Source organism: Sander lucioperca, chromosome 1, assembly GCF_008315115.2.
Source record: "Sander lucioperca isolate FBNREF2018 chromosome 1, SLUC_FBN_1.2, whole genome shotgun sequence".
Classification (NCBI taxonomy): domain Eukaryota; kingdom Metazoa; phylum Chordata; class Actinopteri; order Perciformes; family Percidae; genus Sander; species Sander lucioperca.
The window spans coordinates 22,199,913-22,222,140 of NC_050173.1; the positions used below are offsets into that span (position 1 = coordinate 22,199,913).

The 22,228-nt window shown below is 41.7% G+C and overlaps 1 protein-coding gene across 3 annotated transcripts in view; it reads right to left on the reverse strand.

The window, feature by feature from the left end:
* prex2 (phosphatidylinositol-3,4,5-trisphosphate-dependent Rac exchange factor 2) overlaps positions 1-22,228 on the reverse strand; it is a 95,353-nt gene that overhangs the window by 72,495 nt on the left and 630 nt on the right. For all 3 annotated transcript variants that reach the window (XM_031281940.2, XM_036000461.1, XM_031281943.2), the window contains exons 2-4: positions 4,424-4,495; positions 3,317-3,439; positions 1,565-1,669 (exon numbers count right to left, since the gene is read on the reverse strand). In XM_031281940.2, coding sequence (XP_031137800.1) covers positions 1,565-1,669; positions 3,317-3,439; positions 4,424-4,495 — 300 coding nt within the window. The remainder of the gene's footprint in view (positions 1-1,564; positions 1,670-3,316; positions 3,440-4,423; positions 4,496-22,228) is intronic.

Below are 22,228 nucleotides of genomic sequence, written 5' to 3' on the forward strand. Positions count from 1 at the left end.
ATGTCTTTAGTTGGGTTTTAAAAGAACACAGTGTCTGAGATCAGCAGACTGTTCCAATCTTTAGGTGCATAAATACTGAATGCCATCTCAGACTTTGAAAGCGCTCTCGGCACATGGAGGAGATTTCCACCTTGTGACCGGCAAGATCAGCTGGGGTTATAGACTGACTGCATGTCTGAGATGTACTGTAAAGCCAGACCAGCATGTGATTTGTAAACCAAAAAGGAGGATTTAAATTGTATTCCGAAAACAACAGGTAATCAATTAAGGTTTTGAAGGACAGGAGTTATATGGTCTGATCTTTTTGTTTTAAGTTTCTCGTCATATCTACTGTTAGGTGAGTAATACATTATCTAGAGAGTCTTAAAGTGGTAATAACGTGTGGCAGTGGTTGAAACCATGTTTATCACTGTTACCATCTTAGTTAAGTACAACTGAGGCTGGTGGGAATGTCATTGATTTTTGCAGGTATTTGGTCATAAAGCAAACTATTGGACACATTTAAAGTTTGATCTGCTAGTGGCACTACAGCAACAATCACCAGAGTGAGTCGGATTTATCCTCTGGGGACCATTAATGTCTGTGTTTCATTAAATTGCATGGCAATCCAGTCTGGGCCAAAGTGGTGGACAGACATGGCCATCCCTAAATTTAGATTTATCATAAAATAAGAGACAACCTTTGCCTTCAGTCAATCAAAGTGAACTTAACTTTTTTGTGGTAGGTGACGGGTTATGAGGTCAACTGCTCATATTCATTCTCACCTCCCTTTCACCTGAAATTTCAATGAGGTACTGGATTACAGTGTAAACAATAAACCAGGCTTTATAGCAGCCAGTCGGCCAAAGGTTTATGGGGGGTTAGCGGATATCCCCTACTCTGGTCACTGCAAGGCTGAGGAGGTGACCTGAGGTATATTAGCCCGTAGCTAAGTGTAGGTTAAAAGGTAACAGGAGACTGATGGAAGGTTATGTCCAGACCCCATTAAATCAAAGTCAATTAATATCTTTACCTCCTCTGGCTTCCTAGATTAAAGGCACTAATGAACAGTAAATCAGACACAGAACTCAGCATTAGGTGAAAGGAGAGGCAATGGAGAAGAAAAAAAGGGCGCGCGCACACACACACACACACACACACACACGCAAGCCAGCAGTGGGGATGTAGTCATCTTTTGTTCTAGCAACATGATGCTCCCCTGTGGAAGCGTAATTTTCTCAGAGTGTCAGGACAGGAAAAGGGAGTTCGCCCACACAAGGGGCAGAGTCGCATCAGCTGTCAGACACACTGGAACATTAAGTGCAGGGTTTTACACTGCCATGTATGGGTGACTGTGTGTTTGTATGTCTAAGACATTGAGGTGTGTTTTCATATGTGAGCAGTTCTCAAGTTCAGTTTTGCATGACCCCACTTGGACTTGATTACTGGCCCATTCTTTGTGTCTTAGCATGGATTGATTATAGTTACTCTGACTTGTGCATGAGTACTGATCTTCTGAGACTTTAATTGGTTGCACGTATGTTACAAATTGGACATTATGTGCACTTTTACAGCCCCTTCTCACCAGTAAACATGTCCGGACGCTCCTGATCTTATTGAGCTCCAGCAGCAGTCTCTGGGCCTTCTCATGATTCCCACAGTATTCATCATAAATCTGGAAACGGCTCTTCTGCATTGGACAGAGAAGGACAAGGTGAGAAGGACGCATGAGTAGTAAAAGGGAGAAATTACAGGAAGAAAAAGAAAAAGAGGGCAACAAAGTCAAACTGAAAATGGTAAAAAAAAAAAAAAAAAAGAAAAAAAAAAAAGAGAGAGCATCAAGAAATAAATTAAGCCGTAGCGAGCAATACAGAAGACGAAGAAGACAAAAATGAGAGAAAAGAAGGAAAAAACTGACCACAGAGTCAGAGTGGGTATGTATTCTTCTCCACACTCTGCTCCATCATGAAATAAATAATGTATATAGTGTGGGTGTGGGGGGGGGGGCTCAAATCATATCCTGCCTTGCAGCCATATGACTGTCAACTTTCCACCACAGCAGTTCTCATGACATTCATACTATTGTCTTTGAGAGGCAGCAGTGGGACCAGACCACACAGCCTTTAAATCACTCACTACAAAGCAGCAAAAATAGTACACTGTCTTCAGCCATGTGGCTCTGCCTCAGAAGACAAAGCTGGTGATGTGGAGAGACATGACTGTCGTAACAATAAGCGGGGGCACTTACAAATACACAACGTTGTGATTAGCTGTAGAGTATGCTCTCTTTGTTATATATAATGTTTTCTAAGAGGTCAGTTTATGTACTTTCAAAAAAAGATGATTTTTTTGGCCCTGGGAACTGATTTTACTGTAGTCCAAAAGGGAGGAGTGGAGTCTTAAGTCAGCGTGAACCAATTTGCAGGCCTGAATCACAGAGGGATTTGGGATTTGAGCAGTCCACTGTCCAGCTGGCTTACTTACCTACTTGTGTTTCTGTAGTAAAGCTAGATTGTGTAATTCTTTCTTGGAACTTTTAGAGCATCAACAAATCACTAAAGCGAAGGATTTTGAGATGAAAATGTGTCCAAGTGTTATCTCAATGGTCTCACATGGTCACTCATGACTGAATTATGATCGTGAGTTTTCAGTTATGCTGTGAATTATATCCGGTTTTCTCAATGAGTCTCTCTCTCTCTCTCTCTCTCTCTCTCTCTCTCTCTCTCTCTCTCTCTCTCTCTCTCTCTCTCTCTCTCTCTCTCTCTCTCTCTCTCTCTCTCTCTCTCTCTCTCTCTCTCTCTCTCTCTCTCTCTCTCTCTCTCTCTCTCTCTCTCTCTCTCTCTCTCTCTCTCTCTCTCTCTCTCTGCATCAGCAGCAGCCCAATGCTCCATCACTGCCCTACTGGCAGAGACGTTGTCTCCAGCCCAACAGAAGGATGGTGAGATTTATTAGACTTTGAAACCTATTATATGCCAGTGTGCTTCAAGGCTCTGCATCAAAGAAACGTGATATATAGCAGGGGTGAGCAGTATATCACAACCGTATCAAGCATATCACACATGTGCACTCTCTCATCAAGGGTAATCCAGAGAGATGAATAGACAACATGTGGTTTGTCTTATCATTTTCAGCAGCACTTATCGCCATAACTGCATTTGAGCTCTGATAGTAAAGGAGGAGAGGAATTCTTTAGATGAACAAAGGATTATTGGAAACAGACTTTGCATTGATGTGACTGAACTATACAAGCTTGGACAAGATGGTGACATGATAATCAAAGGTGGCAAGATAACTTTCAACTTGCAAAAGAGTAAGGGCAGTCGCATGTGTTACTTACAAAGTGCAAGAAGCAGCGCCCAATTTCATGGTGAGCATGAGGTTCTGGCTGGAGCAGCTCTTCCACCATGGACAGGAAGTCTTTGTGAACAGCAAGGATCTCCTCGATGTTGGAGAATAAAACCTACGAGATGTAAAAAATACATAAAGTGTGTATGTGTCTTTTTAGTATATTTGCTTATACTTATACTGCTTTTTTGTGGCCATGTGGCACCAGGCGAGGGAATTTCCGAGGCCACGCAATAAAGACTGAGGTTTCTTTGAAATGGGCATCTTGGCTTTAGATGTCTTTGATATTTAAATTTCAAACATTATTAGAGATATTTCGACAGAGAGGCTAAAAAAGAAGTACATTTTTTTAAGATCTGTTGTATGGAAACGTTGCCTTCATGTGGTGTTGACTTCTGCTCCCTTTTATGTCCTTTTTGTGGTGATGTTAAAGGACAAAACAATGCTGACTCTGGATGGAGGAAGAAGCTAGTGAAATATAAATCATTAAGTCATTAGGCTTTTATGGGTGTTGTAAGGCAAAAATAGCTAAGAACAGCAAGAAATCTGGTATATTTTCATCAATGCCTTTGTACTCCAAAAGGACTGGATGCCATTCAGCTGCTTGGTGACGTCACAGCCCAACCCCATAATGACCCACGTTATTCAAACCCTTCTCTGTACAGCATGTTCCCAAACAAAACCTAGCATGGATAGACATCTTCCAAAACATAGGACATGCAGTAAATATCCACTGAATGTGTATTTACCTTCAAAAGTAAGCAAGCTCACTGAAAACAGTCCCACTCCCACTGTGAGAGAGCATCCTTTATTATCCTCCAGCCGGAATCACTTATAAATAGATTATATTTACAGCTGCTTCCTGGATCGCCCACTACTTCTTTCTCCATTCAGAACTTGGCTATTTTAGATTAAAAGCAAACCCCAAACAAAGAGGCCCACTTTATTTAGTTTCCAATGTAAGTTCCTGTGTTTTTATTGATCAGGTTACTGTTATGAAAATAAGATCTGTGTTCAGTGTAAAAGTCAATTGCCCTTCATATTTTTTTTTTTACAAATCTTAATTATGCCGCCCCATACCTCACAGATTGACCCTCACCTTAACGGTCTCCTCTGTGATGTTTTTGTCGATTTTGGTGGCTGCATACTGGTTGAGACGATGTAGAAACACCTGAAGCAGAGCAGAAAAGGAAAGAAAACAGTTAACACTTTTGAACTTGCCCTGGGATTAAATTAAGTTTTGGCGTCTAATGGCTTGCACCTTTAACGAGACAAACAAAAGAATAGATTTGATTCTTGGTGTGCAGCTGCAACACTTGGCTGCCAGAGCAAATTAGTAACCATCACAATGGACCCCTGATACACACGAAACACGATCTTTTGCACTGGATGATAAAAAAACATAATAATTGCAGCTCATGGTGTTTCAAAGGCAATGTTAAGTGGCTGGGGATGTGAGTTGGATAAGCCAATAGTTTGTGAATTGAGATGGATGGGAAGTGCTCTTACTTTCTTCAGTCCCTGAGGACGCTGGTTCCCAGGCTGCTTCACCGCACAAGCCCTCAACAACCCATTTAATGCTTCAGGGCACTTTCTGAGAATGGCAAATTAAGAAGGTGTGCTTTGAATGTATTCTTAAAAAAGTGACTAAGGAGAAATTTGTCATTTTCTGCACTCCGCCTGAGGGAGAGCTTTTAAAAAAGAGGACATCCATCAAAAAGGTACCAGACATGAATCTTTGTGTTTATGTGTGCAATGCTTGGGATACAGTTTGGCAGACAGAAATCTATCTTCCGTAGAAAGCTCTGCGGAAAACAAATTGGTGGCATCGCACTTTGATATTGATTGATGCCTGTGCACTTCACTTCGGGGATGCTATGATGAAATCCAAAGCAAGGCTTAAAAATCTAAAGCTTTCATGAAATATAAAGTCCAAAAGAAATTGCATTTAATCCCTCTGAATATTAGCTTCATCAAACTTGATGTTAAGCAATAACAACGCTTTTGATGTTCATATTGGTGTCAAATTTGAATGAAAGCAAGTTTTTAAAAAAAGTCCTTGGCACAACATCACAAAAACACATATGTGTGTGATTTGGGTTTTGTTTTGCCGACATTTGTTTTCATTTCCCATGTCGCATAACTAACTTTATTTCCAGTATCCGCCAAATGCCATAAAAAGGCAGTAACTCGAGCCAGATAAAACCAAAGATGAGATCTCTAAGTAGAATGAAGTGTGTACTTGGATTTTATTATGCCAAACCTGTCTGCTAAAACCCAGTGTGAAGACTAACAACACTGAAGATAAATTAACCAAATGAAAGAAAAGTGAGGAAAAGAAATGATGCCTTAATCAACAGTTTGATTCCAACTGTGTCCATCGTACAGTAACACCATTTAGAAAACAGAGCTCACAGAGAACGCAGCAGAGCTGTCAAAACTCAAGTTCTGACTTTTAATCAATGGCCTGTCACTGATCACACAAATCCTCACCTAAACCCTTTGCAACATGACAGACAACATAATAGGCGGCACAGAGACGGTGCTACAATATAAGACATTCTTACACAGAAAAACCCTTCAGCAGCACAAAGCTTCATTTCATGGTCTGGCATGACACAAACCAACAGCAGCTCCATAAACACATGACTAACGCGATCAAGCTCCACACTGAAAGGCAGTGTGATGCATAAAGTCACTGTTAGTGCAGTAAGAAGTTACATCTGTCTTTGCAGTTGACCCTAACCACGGGCGTCCCTTTACCGCCCCACCGAGGGCCATAATGCCATCTGTCATCCAGCAGGCAGCCTGACCTGAGCAAGCCAACATAATACAACCACAACACATGTAAACAGCTTACTTTAATGAGCAGACAAGCCAAGAAGTATTGCTTGACACCAAGATCTAAGTGAGTAGTTGGAACTACAGTAACTACAGCTTATTGCAAAGTTTCCCTTGATTATTCGTGAACAGATGGAAAGGAGGCTGGGCTAAATCAGTGAAAAACCTCCATTACTAGCTAATTACAAAGCCATGTTCTGTTAAAAAAAACAAAATGACTTGAAGAACTTACTGAAATCATCTTAATCACAACGTATTGACGTCAAGCAGCACTTCAAAAGGAACTGTAGAAGTGAATGTTTGAATCCAGCCTTGTGGTTGGAAAAAAAGAGGCTTAAATAATCAGCCTCTTTGTTGTAGGCCAACTCCATGCTGATTACCATTCTGTAGCTGCCTTGCAACTCTGCCACTCACAAGCATTAGCATCTGATTAGCAAGTCTAATATGTACAAACACGGAGCAGACTTCGACAGGCATGACAGGGCTTACAGTACAGGACCTTAGCTGAGCAAAAGTAGTGCTAATTTGCAACAAAAACCAGCTTCCTATCATCATTCCTATCATAGATGCGTGACATCAAACATGGTCTCATTAGAGAGTCTATCACTTCAGTTTTAATAGTGAAGAGTCTATTCAACAGGACATAATCACTATATCTGAAAAGCACTAATTATACAGTATATCTACAGCTATGGGGGGGGGCTCAGTCTGAAGCAAAAAAATAAGGTGCACACTGCAGATGCTTATCAGAAGTAAACAACATACGAAAAAAGATACGGCATAATGGAGTGCAGGAGCTCTTAATTGGATTGGATGGTGATAATAAATTGTGTTATCACCCAGAAGACAAGAGTGTTTGTTTTTGTCACACAGAAGTGATGGCGTAAAATTAAAAAGCTCTTTCATGCAGTTTTCGGGTACACCGCAGAGAAAACAGACTTGGCCACACAAAAGTCTGAACAATTCATTTGAGACCCTGTTCATGTTATTCCTAGAATTGTAGATTGGATTGGAATTGGATTTGTGGAAACAAACATGTCTCTTCCAAAACAGCCTTGTTGATGTCGTTAGGAGACACAGACAGTGAACGGGAAGCTGACTGACTGTCAGTCTGGATTTATTGACACAGTAACAGTACCCAGGGTGACTGTGAATATAAGCCCATTTCCAGGTTTGTACAGTACCTGACAGCACTGCGTACATAAATGCACGGCTCATTTGCAAACGCCTAAATGTACTGTTTCTAGTATTGTACGAGTCGTTCAAATCCAGTATTGTAACTCAGAGTCAGTGGAGAAGGTCCAGGGTGTGCCTCTTGATTGCATCACAGAGCAGAACATCTGTTTTCTGGTTTAAAGCTTTGGTATTACTAACTAGAAACTAATTAAATTTAAGGGATGAATTTTACAACAGTTTAAAAAAAATGCATAAAAAATGCACAGCTGAAGAACTGTTGAAGAAGAAGTCATGACTTGAAAAAAAACATTTCTACTATGGTCCATCAAGGTTGCTATCTTTGTCCTCATTCTCAGTAATGACCAATTGAATTCCAGAGGGACACATTTTGTTCCCTAGGACTGGATGTGCTTTCTAGCAGGAATCCCCCATGCCTGGGCACTGGCCACTGCTGAATCTCAAGCAGACTTCACTGCATTTTAAAACTCAAAAACAGGAGCTGTTTGTGATCCATGTCACACTTTCGGTGAACAGAGATGGATAGACATTTTAAACTGAGTAGAAAATACTAAACAACGAGTCATTGTTTTAGCTACACAAATATAAGTCTATGAATATTCTTTGAGGTTTAAATAGTGTTTTTTTTCCCTTCTAAGATACTTTACTAAGGTAAAGTGATGAGCTCAGAAGACAAAGAGGATAAAAGAGTAGGACAACAGCAATCATTTATTTACAGTGTAATTTCCATTTGCCATTAAAGGTCCCATGACATGGTGCTCTTTGGATGCTTTTATATAGACCTTAGTGGTCCCTTAATACTGTATCTGAAGTCTCTTTCCTGAAATTCAGCCTTGGTGCAGAATTACAGCCACTAGAGCCAGTCCCACAATGAGCTTTACTTATGATGTGCCATTTCTGTGTCTGTAGCTATTGAGGAGGAGAGGGGGGGTGGGGGGCAAGGTGGAGCAAGATTCCAGATCTGAGCTTTCATTTTCTCAAAGGCAGAGCAGGATATCCAGGGCTCGGTTTACACCTATCGCCATTTCTAGCCACTGGGGAACCATAGGCAGGCTGGGGGAACGCATATTAATGTTAAAAAACCTCATAAAGTGAAATTTTCATGCCATGGGACCTTTAAGGAAAGACTCCTTTCCGAAATGGCATCCACACAGTCACACACACACACACACCTAAAGAGTGTGAGTAGCCACAGAAAAAAAATGGCAAGGATGTCATCATACATTTTCCTTTCTACTTGTTGGGCATACAGTACACACATTTTCTATCCTTAATCATTCATAATCTGTCAGAAAGTCTTTTTGTTCCCTATGGCCCAGTTATAATTACCTGGATTGTCACTCTGATGGCTGAGGAGAGACTACACACTTAAAACCCCATTAAAAAGTTTTCATCATTCCACAGAGCAGATGGGTGCGATGAATAGATTGGTCCAATCACTGCGTGTGGCCCTGGTGTGGCCCTACCTGCCATTAATCAACACAAGCTCACATGCTGTGGGCAACAAAGCTGTGGTAGTAGAAACCATGGCTAAACTGCCTGACGCAGCAATGCTCCGATGTGATAACAATCTGACCTTTACGGTCACACTAAAACTGAACTTAGGTTCAGTTAACGGACCTGCAGGCCACATTATAGACCTTTCCGTCACCGACTTACTGTGACTCACTGGACTGAGTGGAAAACGGCCTCGATCTATGAGTGACAGCTCGCTCAATAACTGCAGTTTGCTGACGTGTTTGCTGAAGCGGCCTACAGTAGGGAGGTGGCCAGTCTGGTGTCATGGTGTGAGGACAACAACCTCACCCTCAACACGGACATGACGAAGGAGACGATAGTGGACCTGAGGACGAAGAGGAGACCTCATCGGCCACTGTACATCCGGTGAGCTCGAAGTAGAGAGGGTAAGCAGCTTCAAAACACTTCAAGACACTTAAAACCACACAGCTGGTAAAGAGGGCTCAACAGCAGCTATATTTTTTGAGGAGGCTGAGGAAGTTTGGCATGTTCACCTAAGATCCTCAGCAACTTCTACAGCTGCATTGTTGAGAGCATCTTCACCAGCTGCATCACCGTGTGGTATGGCGGCACTACTGCTATGGACCGCAAACGCCTGCAGAGAGTGGTGAAGACTGCAGGGAAGATCACCAGGACTCCACTGCCCTCTCTGCAGAGCATCTACCATCGCAGAGTCCACCTGAGAGCCGCCTCCTTCCTCAAAGATCCCTCCCCCCAGCACGGACTGTTCACGTTATTTTGTATATTTGTAGTATATATGGTAGATTTTACATTGTTCGGCATTCTGTGGACAGCAAAGGAAGAATTTCATTGTACATGGAAACATGTTTCCTTACTGTACATATGACAATAAAACTTTGAATGTGTTTATTGCTCAGGGTAGTTGAAATTATGTCCAGCATCTTCTGGACTTTAGTGTCATATAGGAAAGGAAAGGCAGAAGGGTAACAGGCTGGCTGGGGGTCTGTTTCCATGCCGACAGAGTGTGTGCTGAGCCAACCTAGGTCAGAACTCTTTGTGAATGGACATTATGCAATGTTGTCGTCCCTGTCCCCACCGGCAACTCTCAACCAGTTAGGAAAGATACAATCAGCGGAAGGCTGGCCATTCCTACTGTATATGTTGTTCTCTGTGTTCAATGAAACAGATGATGATTCACACCAGAGGAGTTTGGCAAAAACAGAGGTCATTTGCTTCCTCAAACACGTAAACTAACGATGACATAACAAAAGAGACAATGATGGACATTCTTGCGCTTTGAAATAAAGTGTGTGTACAGTATATTTGCCAAACCAGAGCATGTGCTTGAGTCAAATAAAAATGCTATAGTGAATGTAAAGTGAGTGGAAAAGAAAATGAAGAGAGTGCAAGAGGAGTTACACAAGTTCATCACATTAGAAAGCCCTGAGAGGAAAAGAGCACTAAACAGATCCAAAAGAGCAAAATGATGCAGCAAACTGATTTAAAAAAAAAATAAAATAAAAAAGCTATCTAGCTGCTCCCATGCTACAGAAATTAGTTTGAATCAAGTACAAAGCTAGCCTCAAACATCTGCTAATGCATTCAAGTTAAAACCATTGGAGGAGTAAGCGGGAACACGAGGCCTGTTTGATGTATTACATGCAAAACAACCATTTTAGGTCCCTGTGGATCAATTGGTTCAACTGTAGAACACTATGCTCTCCTTGAAATTAAAAGTAATGATATTAAAAAGTTTAAAAAAAAAAAAGCATTGCAATGTCAGCACAATTTTAAAACTTCTTCCGCTGCTAAAGTTAAATAGCTTTTTTGTGGTGATGTGGGATCCATTGCTAACAATTGAAATAGGTCCAATCTGAGTTCATTGGCAGTGGTCACCAGTATAAACTCTGGAAGATTGAATAGGCCTTTCTCAGAGTCTATTGGATAAACTGCCTCTTTTGTCCACTGATGATTCACTGATGTGCTTTGTTGTCCTGATTGGAGAGCTGGCAAACAAACACACACAAACATCCTGTGTGTATACAAGAATTGTTCCACTTTCATTTATATTTAGTGGTGTGAAAAAAGATTAAAATGTATAGGAAATATTACCACACATGTATTTGTGTATTCTAATCCACCATCTGTAAAAGTATCCTCTCTTGTTAACAAATGAAAAAGACAAGACAAAGAGAATTCAACACCGGAGATGGAGACACAAACAACAGCTTCCACACGAAAAAGCCCACTGTAGTGAATCACTAGACTGTGAAGGTATGCTCATTAAGTCTTTTAGAATATGTGTGTGTGTGTGTGTGTGTGTGTGTGTGTGTGTGTGTGTGTGTGTGTGTGTTACATCTGTCCCCCAGGATGGCAGACTAAAAACTAAAGCACTGTGATAACAGGTAAAGGATGGCATGTAACAGGTGCGCTAGCAGCTTGGCAACCTCAGGCAAAGCTCTCGCAACACCTGAGTCTCTGGATTTGCTGTGTGTGTGTGTGTGTGTGTGTGTGTGTGTGTGTGTGTGTGTGTGTGTGTGTGTGTGTGTGCTTGTTTTACTATATTCGTGGGTTCCAAAAACCGGGGAATACAGTATACTTGTGGGGTCTGCACAGCCTTGTGGGGCCTAAAATGCTGGACCCCACAAGGTTAAAGGGCTGTTTGAGGGTTAAGACTTGGTTTTAGGATTAGGGATGAGAATTAGGTTAAGGTTAGGCATTTAGTTGTGATGGTTAAGGTTAGGGTAAGGGGCTAGGGAATGCATTATGTCAATGACGGGACCCCACAAAGATAGTGAAACAAACGTGTGTGTGTGTGTGTGTGTGTGTGTGTGTGTGTGTGTGTGTGTGTGTGTGTGTGTGTGTGTGTGTGTGTGTGTGTGTGTGTGTGTGTGTGTGTGTGTGTGTGTGTAAATGAGAGAGCAGCATACAGTAGATAGAAAGATACAAAGCATAAAAAACAGATAGAGAGGAAGTACAGAAGGAAGGAAAAAAGCGAGCCTTGTTTGGCCTTGTTAACACGACAATCCTGTAGGGAGAATACGGGGCCTTTACCATACTTCCTGCACAGAGGAACTGCTTTTAAACCGGAATTCAACATTGCGGATTGAAGCTTTCTACACACACACACACACACACACACACATCAAATTCCTGGCAAGCTAAAACTTCCACCAAAAAGTCCTGACCAGAGACAGAGTCAGTCTCCGATGCTGCAAGCACACAGGGGAAATCCGAAAAGAGAGAAAAGGCTCTTTGCGGTGATTCTCTCCCATAAGCCAGGCACCTCTTGTCTTCAACAGGTCCTGATGACACCTCCAGGTGTCATACTGGGCTTCCCATCTCATTAGTCCTCTGCCGAGTTTTCCCAAACAGGCTGGTTTCTCTCCACTGGGAATGTATACAGGAAACAGACACTCTTAATGTAGCAGTGGATGTTAATATGTCTATCTTGGAAGTGGCTATTAGTGCTCATCTGCCCAGCTCAATGCAGGCTCTCTGGTTTTAATTAACAACAGAGGGCATAGTGTGTATTCACTTTACAGGTTCTTCGAGTAAACAAAAGCTCATTTATCTTTGGAAGACTTTCATTTTAGAATTCAGGCAGTCTGTATGGGTACCACATGACTCCTAAAAAAAAAGACGTTTCTTTCAATACAAAAAGAGATAGTTAACGGAATGTCATCTGAAAGTTTATTGTTTTGTGGAAAATGCAGGAACAAGCTGGCTTGTAAAGGAACATGAAAACCAACTAAGCAATGTGCTTTGAGGCATCTCCAAGACCTCACTATTGTCTGTGAAGGGTATAGAAAAATTCTTCTCGTAGATGTTGATTGTCCTTTAAGTGACCCTGGCACGTAAGGCAATACATAAGCAGCTGGAATGAAGCAATTTATCCACTGAATATGTCTGTGTCCAATGTCTGCGCCTGACTCCTGGTGAGCTACTTGTACTGGCGTGAAATGACCATGATGCTTGAGGTCATGTCCGTTAAACTGAATACCTGACAGACTGGGGGTCTATTCAATTTCACCCATCACAGCACTATAAATGACAGATATCTTCCGCATATTAGGAAGATCTTTTGACTTGTGAAATTGGATATGAAGCCGTGAGACCAGCCTCCAGTGGATAACAGTTAGTCTTTAGAGACCTAATCTGCCATGCTTCCCCTATCTCCATGTGCAGCCAAGCAAACCATTACTCACAGATAGCTGGCAATTCCCATCAGTGCCACACACCAGCAGCTTGTATTGATCTGCAATATGACTAAGCAGAATCATCAGTCTCCTAATCTCAGTCCCTCCAGAAAAACGCGATTATGCGATCGCATAATTCAATGCATAATCAGCCAAAGTCTGCATATTTATGCGGAGGCCGCATTTTTTCAAATACGCCGAACTGTCGCCACATAAATTGCCGATTTCCGCGCAAACTATGCGGGACTTGCATGATTTCATAATACCCGCATTTTCGTTGCAAAAAAGTCACATATATCTTAGCAGAAAGTTGAAAAATGTTGCGTTTACTTCACACAAGAGCAGCCATTTTCCCCTGTTGCCATGGGAATGTTATGAAGTGACATAATTACGCGACGTGAACATCATCGAAAAGCTGCAAACCCCGCGATAAAGCCATGATGAAACCGCAGTTTTTGCAAGTTCCCGCAATTTTTGCAAGTTCCCGCAATTTCATCGCATTAAATTGCATAAATATCCCACATATTTCATCACATTTTTTAAGAAAACGTGCCGTATAATCAAGGATTTTTGCCCGCAACAATCACAAAAAAAACTTTTTCTGGAAGGACTGTAATCTGTGGCGCACTCCCAAGCATCACTGTCACTAGGGATAGACCGATTATCGGGCGGTTTTTTTTTTTGTTTTTTTAATCGGGACGTTTTTTGGCAGTTTGCAGATTATCTGTATCAGCGTTTTATTTGCCTGATAACCGATAAAGTTAATGAATTAAAAAGTGTGCTACTTTGGCTCGGCTACAGCTCTGTCTGTCCCTCTGCTTCGGTTTCACTCCCCACTGAGTCTGACTTGATGTCCCACCCACAACACTATCTGACTATCTTTTACTGGGTATTATGTTGAAAGTTTCTAATTTATTAAATAATTGCTTAAAACATTTAAACAAGGTTTTGTGTTGGAGTTTGTAACATTCCAAAATCTTAATTTTAATTTAAAGATTTTAATTTTCACTGTAAATGCATATCTGTATTCCACATATCAGTTTTAACTGCTAATAATCGGTATCGGCCTTGAAAAAAACAGTATCGGTCGATCCCTAAATGTCACACACCCAGATTGTTCATCTGATTCCCGTTGTTCATTTGATTCTCGTCAACTGGAGGCCCCGGTCTGCCATCCATCTCAGCAGGACTGGCAAGAAACAAAGAAAACCTGCAGCGTCAGCCTCTCTCACACTTAGAACCGGACGCTGTCAATTGAGAATTGAACAACTGCTTTGCCAGTTTCTCCCCCACTCTCCCTGTACCAAAGGCAAAACTGTTGAGAGCATGCCCACCCGTACAAATACCCCCTCCTGCCAGGGTTCTGCTTATCGTGCCTTTTTTTTGTCTGTGAATGGACAGAGCAGGAGGCACCATGCCAACATGGCTGCATCACAGTAGTGTAGACCTCAGCTTGATTTAGTCCACTTATTCTTTCAAATATGCAAGAATGGAAACCACTAATTGCATTAACTCCTTTTATTGTAATTGAGTCAAGCTTACATGTACAATTTTATAGTCAGTATTGTCCTTTTTGCTTATAAGTGTTATCAGTAACTGGCTGCTGCCCCAATGTGGCCAAAAAATAAATGCATGCAGGTATTTAAACTGACCTCCAGTTTTTAGCAAACCTACCCAACAACACCACAAATGTCTTACTTTCTCTTCAAAGTTTATCATGATATGGTGGCGCGCACAACATTCTATTAGGGTCTGACGTAGAAAGCCAGAATTTAGACCTCATATTCATGGTCATTTTTCGGTTATCAAGTTATCCCTTTTAGGTGTGAAACTAAATGTCTGCACACATACTGTGACTTTAGACTATAAAAGAATGTGAAAGGCCAGTTTAAGACCTAAAAGTGGAAAGTAGAGGCTTACTCACTGTCTAGGGACAAATAGTTTCAGAGACTGAAAATAAAATGGAAAGAGACAGAAAGAAAGAAGACAAAAACAGACATGAAAAGGATGTCTGCAGACAAGGCATGCTTTGAGACAGAGAGACACTTGTCTAACTCTCAGAGCTTCTATAGCAAATCTCATTCAAGTGCTTAATTAAATAATCTAGAGTGAAGTGGAATTTCCCATCATGTCTGGCTGGGCAGCTCTGAGTGTTTATAGATTCAGAGCCCAGAAATGCTGGATGGACAGAGACATGAATGACATAAAGTGTGAGTTTAAACCGCAGAGAGAGAGCACATGCAAACGTGTCAAAACCTATTCTTGGGACACTTTATCGAAACTCTTTCAGAGTCAGATTTGAAAATGTAGAAACAGCTGCACTAGTGTTTGTGGGACATTTCATAAGGCCAAACCTCATGGTGGGTAAATTCTTTTACAAACAATAACCATAATCTGGCTGATAAGCAACAGACCAGCATTTAATTCATTTGTAAACATATTTTCTTCAGTGTCGTGCAGAATTATGGCAATGCCTAATCAGGTTTGAGAGCACTAAACAGACACACTGCAGGCATACTGATCTGAGTAAGTGTGTGTGCATGTGTGTGTGCGTGTGTGTGTGTGTGTGTGTGTGTGTGTGTGTGTGTGTGTGTGTGTGTGTGTGTGTGTGTGTGTGTGTGTGTGTGTGTGTTCCCTGCGGCAGAGCATGCCAGCAAAAAACACAGCCCCCCTTGTGATGATGACCCCTTCACACTCCATGAACGTCCTGACAAGTGTCTACCGTAGTCCCGCCACTCTTCTACTTATCGCACGTGAGCACCATGTGACTGGGCAGCTGGCACTGGCCAAATCAAAGGCTGCCTTCTCCTCTGGGCAGCAGCACAGCACGAACTCTGCCTCCTGAGCTAAATCCACTCCATGGATTCAATGCAGGGGTCCTTGCAGCCCTATCGCCTATGCAATGTGTGTGTGTGTGTGTGTGTGCGTGTGTGTGTATGTGTGTGTGTGTGTGTGTACTGAAGCAGGAAACATGTAGCACAATGTAAAGACGGGGAGGGCCAGGAAGGAAGGAAATCCTGCTTGAAAAATGGCCTCTGAGACAAAAGCAAGAGAACTCTCTACAGTGCAAGAACCTTCTTGAGGGACTTAAACGATTTTACACTGACAGAAAGAAGGTGTAAAAGACTAATCAAATAGTAATCAGTTAAGTCATAAGCTAGACTAGACAAAAAAACAAAGTAAAAAGTTTGTTTTTCTCTAACTAATGCTGAATGTCTAGCTGGAGCAGCAGTTTGGAGGCTAAGCTAACCAGCAAGCTAAGCTAACCAGCGGCTGGCTGTATGTCATATTTACTGTACATACATGAGTGTGGTATCGGACTTCTCATCTCACTATCTGCAAGACAGTGAATATGTGCATTTCCCAAAACATTGAAATATTCCATTAACAAAAGAAGCCAAATGTTGAAATGCTGTCTAAACTAAAGCAGTATTACAGAAACTTTGCCCAATTCAGTTCAATTCGACATTCAGCTCTCAGTGCATGTTTTGGTCACGCTAAATGATTGTGGTTTAACACCAAGCCCTACACACAGGTCAAAAATATTGGAAACAATCCTTTAAATCAAATTACATTAACTCTCACTCTTACTGAACATTAAAATATTCCAATGTTGAATATTTCTAGTAATTCCACAACTTGGCATAATGTAGGCATGCATGTTACTTAATATTTCCCCAATGATAATCACTTTGCTCAATTTGCTACATCTAGGAAATTGCTAAGTCTTCTTTTCTTTTTTGTAAAGATGAATGGATAAAATATCGAAAGGCATGCAAAACACAGAAGCTGCCAGAGCAGAACTGCTCAATGGGAAAATAAAGGATAATCCTACTCAGTGTTTTTATTGATATAATGGGACTCAAGGTTGATGCAAACATCTCAGCAGGAGAGGGCTCTGTTGCCGCTGGGCTAATCCTCCTATCATTCATCTTCAGGCTGGTTAAAGACATATTTATCTTTAAGATAGGGTGCTAAACAGGTTTAACATCTACTGATACATTGTGGCACAAAAGGCACAAAATAAACATGCATATGACCAAACAGAGATATATTGCATTTACACTTATAATCAGGCAGATCACTTGTGTTGTGGCTGTGGTGTGAAATTGACATGCATGTGAGCCACATCAATAGTTCAGGGGCCTCACACTGAGGTAAGGTTGGGCATTGTTTGGATTTTACCAACTGCGATTCTTCCTTTCGATTCCAGTTCTTATCGATTCTCGATTCCGATTCTTTGAGGGGTGGAGTTGAAACGGGTTACATGCTTATTTCACAAATAAAAGGAAAGTTTTATTTTGATTCAATGGTGGGCTGCAGTTTTACCGGGCTTTTTCAACTTAAAATAAAGCCACACTAGAGCGCCGCTTACTGTGCTCCATAGCTGCAACACAAAGTGCCTGGCCAGTACGGAAACCAAAACTTGCTCATTTTAAATTTGGAACCCATGATCAGATTTGAAACCAAATCCTCCAAACGATTCCAAACAATTCCAATAAAGAAACGATTCCACTGGAATCGTAATTTTTGAAACGATTCCAAGTAGGAATCGGTTCTCGATGCCCAATCTTACACTGAGGACTGACACAAGCCAGAACCTGTCTGTATTCTCAGAGAGCATACTGACCAAATCCAATTTAAAAGAGTTGAGGAGAAAAACATCTCACTTCTGTCTCTGCTCCCATTTCTTTCTTCTGATACACTCTCTATTTTTACAAAACACACACATATACAAATAAAACAGAAATACATTCAGCCTCTATAAGAAGTTCAAGATTAAGGCCAGATAGTGATGAGGAAACCTTGTAGGGATCATAATGGTCACCTTTGCATAGAAAAAATGTGCTTGTCAACACAGCATCCAAAATAATGGATAGACCATATGCAGTCGCTGCTCCCTCTGGGACACAGTTGTGTAAAACAAGAAAGAAAGAGCACCATAAAGAGAGGTTTGAGGTATATGAAGGGTAGTGTGCATAAGAGGTAGGTGTGGAACGAGTAACGGCATGATGGCGTAATCATAAATGCATAAAGGAAGTCATTAAGGAAGAAAGAAGAGAGCCATCAGGGCAGAAACAGCAGTCTGTGCGAATACACTGCTCTCTGTGGAATCTCTTATCACCAAATGCAGCCCATTATGGAGACTTACTAATGTAAGCAACTGTAAAGGGCCACTGGCGGGCTCTAAGCACTCGCCCTTAGCCTCAAAACCAACCAATCCAAACACACCAACATCATGTGAGCACACAGATGGAAACTTATCTGATCTACTTTTTTTTTTTAAACTATATAAATAGCTAAGTAGAAAATGTACAAGGGGCTATGTCACGTGGTGTCAGTCTCATTACACCAACATAAACAACTACTGCTTTGCCCTCTTTAACCTAGCATCTCCTCCTCCAACAGATCTTAACATGTCTGGCTTCTGACCCCTAAGATTTAACAATTTAGCTTTTAGGTGTGAGTAAAATACTACCGTGTTAATATTTTTAAGTTCAATTCATCTCAGTTAATTAAGGATTTATTAAAAACGAAAAGTACAATTTTGCTTCCAACACAAATACAGCATGCCTCCATATATAGCCTGATAGCGCACATACCCAGACACACTGAAAGCTTGGGTTTTCTTCTGTTTACACATTTTTGTTTGTGTGTTTCCATCAAATCAGGACATACCGACTATCAGCATCTTCTGTTCCTGTTTCCATCAGAACACAGGAGGGAGTTGGATGTTGGCATGGAGCCTACAGATTAACAGACAGGAAAAGGATAGGAACAAGAGGTCCTGACCTTTTGGGTCATTAGCGGTCTGTCCGGAGCTTTCCCCCCCAACCTGACCTCCTTTAACTGCCAACTCGTCATATATGTTACAAGCAAAAAAGTAAACTTCTTGGTCACTGCTGGGCTAATTTGACTGTCCTGGCCAAGATGTATACAAATCAGTCTGTGAGAGAGAGATGTGGAACCTCTATATACAAATACACAGAGGGTTCACTTAAACACCTGGGTTTCTGAGAGCCAGGAAAATATCCTTCTTAGCGGCTGCTTTCTCCATTAGGCTTGATTTCACGACTTCCTGCAGCCATTTTCACTGAAAAGACACTACTGACTTCAAGTGGCCACCAACATGTTTTTCGACCAGTTACCTCTCCACATAAAGTCCGGGATATAAAACAAGCATAATCATATGCAGCTGTATTTACACATGCAATACTTCTTACGTTGTATCCCTTGATGATCAGTTGTTTTGTAAGAGAATGACAAGAGTGTAAAGAGATTCCACAGCATTGCAATGTCTCAAACCACATTCATTTCATTTCAATTCATGCAATAGATTAAAAATGTTTTAAACATTACACTCTGTGGTTGCTTCATAGTTAAGGAAGCAGCTGAGGGACGACTTAATGAACTGCAAAGCTCTTTGGATTGGAATATATTAAGTTAACTTGTGGCTCAGATCTCCCTCCAGAATCAGGACATAAGATGTCCTCCAATGTCCCGTCTTGCATGCTCTCTCCTAAGTGCTTATCATGCAAGCAAATGGCTTTCAATGTCTCTCTATCAACAGCGAACAATGTCAGACTATGTAAATTATTTCATTTGATACTGTGACTAGAAAAGAAGAACTGAAAACTGAAAACAAAAACTGCAGAAAGGCGAAGACCTCATTAAAATGACTGCTTACATTATGTCTTGATTTGTTCCCATCATTTAGACATTTCTAAGAAATCATTTTATTGGCTCGTAGCTGTCCAAGATAAACACCAGTGTCCACCGCCGCCAACTGTCTCCAGCGATAATTGTTCATTATGTGAGATAGGCCTGATATTTTTTAAACAGCTTCCCTAGACCCTTCCTCTCACTGTCCGACTACTGTGGATGTTTAGTACACACAGTTTGAAAAGTGGTCCTTTAATCCAAAGAAAGTCAAATTTAGACTTTCCAATAATGACACCTTCAAGATGTAATCTGCATATTTTCCCACGGGAGGTTAGGTACGGCCACACAATAGGCTCAGACTGTTCTGGGACAAATTGCTCTAATCATCCATGTTGTTTTCTACTACCTTAATAGTAAGGTATGTGCGAGGTGCATTGTGTTAGGGTCCCACAGATCAGCAGCAACAATCTCTGCTCTACAGTTCAACTTTGGCTACTGACCAGCGCCTCATTGTTCCCCAGCATTTCCTAACCTCGGAGGAATTCCTCCTCCAGGAAATATGGTTTACAAGAGAAGGCACCAAGCCCAGCCACTTGCGGAGCCTCAATCCCCCGCCCCCCACCACCCTTCACCCTCCTGGCAATATCTACTGTGTGATCAGCTCTACCCTTTTCCCTTCTCCCCTCAAGCAATATCCCGTTCAACTCTCTCCCTGCTGGTACTCGGAGTCCCCTGGATTATCCCACCAGGGAGTCGCACAGAGGGGGGGGGGGGGGGGCGGGGTGTCCTCCATTCTGACCAGACACACAGAACCTTGTGTGGTTCATAGCTGGTTCTAGAGTGGCAGTAGAGGAAGCGGGGGAGGCAACCGTGTGTTTGTGTGTGATCAGATGAAAGTCTTTAATATGACCCCTCTCCCCAGTGGGGCTGTCTTTGATCATCCTGAGCATCTTCCACAATACTCCCTAGGACCTACCAGATGATAAGACAGTGGATAATAGTGACTCTTTGTCTTTTTCTCTCACTTTCTAGCTTCTTTATTATCATTACCCAGCTCCAACACACAGCTAAACCAACAATTGCAATCTTTCGATGTCAGATCTTAATCTGATGCATCAATTCCGACATTCCTGGGCCAGAACAGAGTTGCCTTGTAAGGATCAGTCACTTCTGAAATAAATCCCAGTTCCAGCACCACAGGGGAGATAAAGGAGGGGTGGCTGCATTCCCTAAACCCCCCACCACCAGGACAGAGGACACATTCCCTCGTGTAATCGCCTCCTCCGTTTCTCCAGTGATGCCACTTCTAAGAAAGGGCAGATAGAGCTCCATCCCCACCCTGGTCCCTCTGTACTCCATTGGAAACATCTGGACAGTGGGAGGGAGGTCAGGGTGTACACAATACATGTGGTCTGGGAAATAGCACTCTTAATGACACACAATAAGGCGCCCCTTCAACCTGACTTCCCTGCAAAGTTCCCATCGCACTAAGAAGATGAAACTGCTGAGAAAATACAGTGGAACCCATCCAAATCGCACAGTCCAGATCACATCATATCAGTGTTTTAAAATCCTCAACAGCTACAGCTTTCTTTGTCAAATAAGACTTGATTACCAACTGTTACACAGTCACAACTTTTCACAGCTTTCCGCTTTTAACCGGGGGACATTTCCAATTTTTCCCTTCCCCCCTGTCTTTGAGGTTAGGTGTTATTTTATGTAAAGCGAATAAGATGACATCCCATCACCAAGCGGTAAGGTCAGTGTGCAGCAGGAGATGTATTGCCAGCTGAGCGCCAGCTCCAGTGGTTCTCATTTGAGTCCACCTGTGCCGTCTTTGGCAGAACTCCCCACACTTCTGGATTTGATCATAAGTTGGCAAAGGAAGCAGCAAAATACACTCACACTGTATTTTCTATGCTGTGTGAGAAGTGGGGTAATTACATGGATGGAATAGTAGTGCTGTACAGCACAAGTTACAAGTCTGGCTGTTACAAAGACACAGTGAACTGAAATACAGATTTCAGATCTTTCTCTCTTTCAGATTAAAAGTTGCTTTCTAATATGGAATGATTGTAAAGGTGGATTGATAAACTGACTTCAAGGTGTAGCTAGCTACATTGTAAACACTGCCTGAATAGAAAAAATAAATAAGAAAATGGTCATTTAAAAAAGAAAAGATAAAGTAAAAAAAGATATTTGATTTTGTGGTTTATCTGCATTTTTAATCTTCAATAATCTAGTGCCCCAAACGACTTGAAATAGTTTCTGATCAGACAAACCACACATGAACCTCTAACAGCCTATGAGCAGACTGAGAAGAGGATTAAACATCCCACTGGCTGTGCAAGAACTAAAGCTGTGTGCCATTTCTCTCCGTGCCTGCTTTCCCAATTTCACACTTGCAATCTGAAAAGTTAATATCTCCATCAAAAAGATGGGTTCAGAGAGTATTACAGGTAAACGTTGATTGTTATGTCAGACATCCTACTGACAGTATTAGCATGCAGGGGCGTTTGCACAGGTTA